Raw genomic sequence first — 6,417 nt, 5'->3', positions numbered from 1 at the left:
ACATTTCGAATAGGAGAAAAATCGTTTACTTAAACTTAACAAAAAAGGGATGAGCGGAATCAGGGATTAATAATTGTAAACAAGGCACAACTTTGACAACGGAAGAAAAAAGTTTGTGAAATACTATAAGGTGTGGGTGGCTGCAGAGAAATTTAATAATTTCAAAATCTATGTAGCCTACTTTAAAATTCAAATCAAAAGTGAAAGATGAGAAAATATTACATTTCGTTCTCTATTCTTGATAAGCATACCTTCCATCGCCTTACGTATTTTCTTGCCGAAATACAATTTTGCCAAACGAAATTTTAAATGAAAAACGTAAATATGGGAAAATGTTTACTAGGGGACGTCATTTTCTACGGCTTTGTTGCGTCCTGTAACTCATTATCGTTTTATGTACGATATCCACTTAATGCAAAACCCATTCTATTATCTGTCGGAGGAGGGTAAGTGGAAACTTTATCTTTAGGGGTTGTTTTCATAACTTATTCTCGTCTTTCAGGTTTTAATGCTTTAATGTTGTAATTCGCAGTCTTTTGAATTCCGAGCCTTTTTTGTCACAGCAGGTTTTTCTTGATAACCTCTCGATTAACCATTTTACGTACCTATGTTTTGTTACGTTACTGTTCTCCTTTGTTGGCTTAGTTGATTTTTCACCGTTGCAGTTCTGACAATAAGACACTTTCTGCCCTAGTAAATTTATTCTCACCACGTAGCTCTATGGAAAGAGTAATCGGCCACTCCGCTTCTGGACCAAAAGGACCAGAACACGATGTAAAATGACTTCCGGACTTTCCTCTTGTGCACTGACTATTATTTTTATCCCTGTTACGTTTCTCATTATTAACTGGAAACTCACTCTCCATTTGTTTTGCTGGTCTGATTCGCCCCATAGTTGGCCACATTTATTGATGCATTCAAAGAAACGCTGGTCCTATCAAGGAAAAATGGTTACATTCTTGACACCTTTGTTTAGAAGCGGTGCGCCCTACATGTGTATTTTCCGTGTTCATTCCAGGAATTTATTTTCAGCAATGCGGATATCTCTTAAAATATTACATCCGTTTAAATTAGGGCTACGCAATCGTTACTTATATCCAACCGTTACAGAGAACGAAAGAATAAAATCTTGAAGAAATGAGTTACCTTCATTATTAAGAGATTCAATATTTGCTTGCTCTGGGCGTTGACGTATCCTGCTTTTTGTGTTTGCAGTTGGATTCCCTTAAGCGCAATTCAGGGGATTGATAAATTAACGGTTCCCGCATATTAAGGGCGCCAAAGGCATCCGATATTTCGCGGCCGAAGTTCCGTTTCATATAGCAGTATACGCTGCTGATATACATACGCCTGATGAAATTTGTTAAGGGGTTTAAAACGCTTGCAATCCAAAACTTATTGTAGGTCACGCTTCGTTTAATGTTAAAAGGAAATCTGTGCCCGGTAATTTTTTATTTCGACGAATGCTTATAAATTTAATATCTAAAGTTAATTGAAAAATTTCAGGAAATTGAGTTTTCGTTATATTAAGATAATACTGTGGGCGTATAAATAGCGCCATTACAAATTAAGGCGGGTAGCGAAATTAATAGTTATTTACATAAGAGTCAGGAAAATGTCATATTGCTGGCGAGGAAATATTGAAGTACGAGGCCTCAATGGGGCCGAGTACTTTAATTTCCGAGTCAAGTAATGTCATTTTACTGACGAGTTTTGTATGTATTAAATTTTACCCGAAATCGTGCTTTAATATAACATTTCAATTTTTATATAGAAACTTTTGTCTGTTCTGCCTCTGTCATGGAAACCAAAATTTCCTGATAGAAAGTAGGCATGAAAATGAAGGTTTCAGCACGATTTTGGGTAAAAGGTGCTCAAGCTCATGTAACACATTTTCTCCGAATATCCATCAGCAGACCGTAATGTTATTGATAATTTTCATTTTTTCCTCGTATTAGATTTTGTTCTCTTTCTGTCTGCTTTGTTTGGTATGTTTGTTTGGTGTTTAGTCATGTAGGGTAAGGTAGCCATAATCGTACCGGGGCCTAAATCGTACCACGTTCGTTTTTCAATAAAGGCGCGACTTTTATCGCCATCTAGTATAGTATTCACCAGGACAATCAAACATTAGTCAGTTATAGCAGTATCATAGTTACAGGTGTAACCGCATTTACGCGCCAAACAGTGTTAAAAGAAAGTGATCATTTTCATACAAGATTTTGCGGCTTTTTGTAAGGGCGTGTTGCTAAGGTAAGTGGTGTAGTGAAGTATATGTTGTATTAGTTCTTTAGAGCAAAATGTTTGGAAATGTTTGTATATTTCAAAATTTAGTAACGATCCTCAGATTAGGTTAAATTAATTTTTTACTGATTATGCATCAAGTTGCCTAAATCGTACCACACGCTAGTCTCCAAAATCGTACCAGTACGATTTGGGAAACTAATTGTTTTCGCGCCACATTTATAAAAACAGTCTAGGCACATTTTTGAAAAATAGGTAGGTACACAATTTACATTGGGTTCATTTGCAGAAAAAAATGCCGAAGAGAGAATATGGAAAGTGGTCTTCCGAAACTATGAAACGGGCATTGAGTGAATATGAAAAGAATGATATAGGTTTTAATGAATGTTGTCGAAAATATGAAATTCCAAAACCGACATTTAGGAGGCACCTATTGGGACAGGTCAAGAGAGGAAATGATACCACGCATCAGGCCAAAAGACGTGTTAATGGACGTGAACTGGCCTTACCAGAAGAAGTCGAACGCCAATTGGTGGAGCACATTTTGAAATTTGAAGAATTGCTTTTTGGACTAACAATTAATGACGTCCGTAAGCTTGCGTATGACATTTTGGCAGCGAATCCGCATATTCCGAACCCCTTTAACAAGGAAACTAAAATGGCCGGAAAAAAGTGGTATTACGCATTTTTGGCAAGACATCCAAACATAAGTTTGCGACAACCAGAGAACGTATCCATTGCACGGTGCAAAGGCTTCAATAAGACAAATGTTTATAACTTTTTTGACATACTTGAAAACGTGGTCGATGAAAATGGAATTGACGGATTTCACATATATAATGTCGATGAATCTGGCTTCTCGACAGTTCAAAAAAAGGCTCCCAAGGTTTTAGCATCCAAAGGGAAACACCAAGTAGGTTTTGTAGCTAGCGGGGAACGTGGTATAAATACCACATTAGTGTGTTGTGTCAATGCTACTGGAAATTACGTGCCACCCATGTTTATATTTAAAAGGTTACGCATGCACCCGGCACTAAAAAATGGATGCTTTCCTGGTAGCATAGTTGAAACCAGTGAAAGTGGGTACATCAACTCCCAGTTATTTGTTTTGTGGTTGAAACATTTTATCAAGTTTGTGAAACCCAGCCCACAGGAAAAGTGCCTCCTATTATTGGATGGGCACACCACTCATTCGAAAAATCTGGAGGCAATCAAATTATCTAGAGAACATGGAATTATATTACTTCAGCTTCCAGGCCACACAACTCACAGATTGCAACCACTGGATGTGGGTGTTTTCAAATCCATGGAATCAAATTATACTCAAGTGATGGCTAAATGGCTTCGCACAAACCCTGGACAAAAAGTTACCCAATTTGAAGTTACCGCATTATTGACAGAAGCCTTTACAAGATCGGCAACTATCGATAATGCAGTGAATGGTTTTCGTGGTACAGGTACATGGCCAGTTAACCGCAACGTATTTACGGATGCCGATTTTGTAGCCAGTGAAAATTTAGATCATCAGTCCACCAATCCCGAGCCAGAACACACCGTAATTGAAGAAAATAACGTGTCCAATTCAAGTGGAAGCAAGATTATTCAACATGTGCTCGATGAACCTTCAACGAGTGGTTTAAACCATGAAGAGCTCGCAGAATTAAATAAAAGGTCCTCCTTAAAGGTGTCAATTGCAGAAATAAGCCCTATCCCAAGACCAACAAAAAAGCATGACACCCGAATTAGAAAAGGTGCACAAAAAGCTGCAATACTAACTGAAAGTCCCTACAAAAAGGAACTCGAGCTAAAACAAAAAGAAAAAGAAAAAAAAGAAGAAAAATCCAGAAGTAACAAACAAAAGGCAGCGGCGAAAAAAGAAAAGGTAAACAAAAATATTGCAGATAAAGAGAATGTAAAACCAAAACAACCCGTCATTATAATAGAAACAAACGAAGAAGATTGGTATTGCTCGTTATGCAATGAAAGCATAATCGAAGACATGATTCAATGCATGCAGTGCAGGAAATGGGCTCACGAAATGTGTGCCGGTGTACACGTTAAAAGCTCCTATATTTGTGACCTTTGTAGTTAAAATTAATTAGTTTTATACATTTAAACAATAAAGTGTGAATTACTTCCATTACACGGTTTTTATTAATGAAGAAAGATTTATAGTTAGTTCATAGTTCCTATACCATTTTCTCATAAGAAATTAAAAGTACGATTTGGGAAACCGCAGGTACGATTTGAGCAACTGGTTCCTTAAATCGTACCACTTGCACGCTCTTAGGAAAATTGAAATTTTGCAGTAAACATAGAAGTTTCGTGCCTACAAAAATTACTGTTTGAAGCTAAAACAGTATTTTATAATTTGCAACAAACGGATTCACATTTTATCACATAACTGTAGAAAAAATAAATAAAAACTGGAAAGCGGTACGATTTTGGCAACCTTACCCTATAAGGATTGGAAATAACAATACTACAAACACAGCATTTCGTGTCTAACGACGCACGTTTAGGGCTCTATCTGGTGGCTAGCTAAAATATTAGCAATTAGGTTCATTGGGAGGGCTATATCACAATGATGGTTTTGTAAAGTACCTCAATTTGGACTTTGTTTACCAAGTGTGACTTTAATGTTTTACCGGTCTTCCAATATATAGGGGCAAGGATCTCAAGATAGGTTCTTCTAACTTTAAGTAAATTGCTGAACATTTTTCTGTATACGAATCGTAGGTTCCACACGGCACATTCTCTACAATATTCATGTCAACATTTTTAGGGCCGGCCTTTGGTTTCAAACTCGACGCATCATTTGTCGAGTGGTTGGGGAGACTTTTCGCACCGTTGCCACAGCGAATACAGCAGATGCTGCCCTAAACTAGATCCGCTGCAGTAGGTAATACACTTCTATGTAATCAATGGCAATAATAATAATAAATAATAATATATAAGTAATTCGTGTTGTTATACATATTGTACTTACACATGTCAAGGTTGTACTGGAGTGAAGTTAAAACAGGTTACAATTCACATTAAAGTTTACAATTTAAAAACTTATCGTAAGAATAAGAGGAGTGAGATATCAACAGTTGCTTGATGACTAGTTTAAATTGGTGTAGTGGTAAAGACCGTATTTTTGGGGGCAGTTTATTATAAAATTTGTGAGACAAATAGGACAATGTGGATGTCGATATTTCGTCTAGACCGCTGAATTAATAACTGTTAGTCAAATTGTCTTTTCAAATTAGTTAATTAGTCTGGGGAGGTTTTAAGCACGGAACGATTATTGCGTATCTAGTTGTGGTTTATTTTTACCTTGTAAAAGATTATTCCCTAGAATTTTTAAATGTAGGGCAATTTATCGTTTATTTCTGTTTTGTGAAATCATTTAAGTGACAGTTCTGTTTTAATTTATGGGCACTTTGATTACTTTTTTTAAAAAGTTGATGTCATTTATTAGCAATAAGAATGCATTTTAAGGGTCAAACTGCATGCTTTTCGTAGAAAATTATTATCTGAGATAAGAAAAACGTAGTATTGATTGGTTGTCATGTTACGTGCTTGATAATTGGAGGAGGCTTTTTGAATTTTGATAGTAAGAGAGGCACATTATATAACATGAGCTTTTTGCCAATTTCGAAGCCGGGGGACTGTTCGTTAAAAGCTTAGAAGCGTCGCGTCTTGCGTTTCGTATTGTTCGCCGAGTAAAAGTCGAGGTCGAATGGATGTTTTGGAGAAAGACTTAAAAGTTGGGTGTAGCATTTGTATTGAAGGTCTCGTCTATTTCGTTTCGAACGGCCATCGTTTCATATGTCGTGTGTTTGGCCAGTCAGTCTAGTTCGATGGAGTAAAATTACATTCCTGTGACCCGAAGAGAAGTTAAAGAACAAGTGTAGTGCGATATGATTTATAAGTTCGGTAATGGTTTTTGCTCGGATTTTTGTGATTTTAACGGAAAACTGTAAGTAGTTCAAGATTTCATTAATTTGTTTAATTGTGATCGAACGCTTATGCGGGGTCATAAACGGCCCTTGTTAAGGATTGTTTTTATGATTATTTTGATTTGTGTGTTTAAAATAAGTTTCGTTTGTGTGAATTCATGTAAATCGTGTTTATTTGAACCCTTTTAACGATCCGGATGAATGTCTCATACTTAATTATGGCCTCGAT

General features: G+C 36.5%; 1 protein-coding gene across 1 annotated transcript; it reads left to right on the top strand.

The window, feature by feature from the left end:
* The first annotated feature begins 2,026 nt into the window (after positions 1 to 2,026).
* LOC116167592 lies at positions 2,027 to 4,381 on the top strand. The gene is made up of 2 exons (XM_031482987.1): positions 2,027 to 2,250; positions 2,531 to 4,381. Exon 2 carries the CDS (start codon positions 2,537 to 2,539, stop codon positions 4,331 to 4,333), a length of 1,797 nt encoding a protein of 598 aa, XP_031338847.1. The 5' UTR covers positions 2,027 to 2,250; positions 2,531 to 2,536; the 3' UTR covers positions 4,334 to 4,381.
* Positions 4,382 to 6,417: the final 2,036 nt, after the last annotated feature.

The sequence above is a fragment of the Photinus pyralis genome, unplaced genomic scaffold, assembly GCF_008802855.1.
Source record: "Photinus pyralis isolate 1611_PpyrPB1 unplaced genomic scaffold, Ppyr1.3 Ppyr1.4_LG1, whole genome shotgun sequence".
NCBI lineage: Eukaryota > Metazoa > Arthropoda > Insecta > Coleoptera > Lampyridae > Photinus > Photinus pyralis.
Note: the sequence above shows the minus strand (reverse complement) of the source record. Positions and strands in the feature narration are given on the sequence as shown.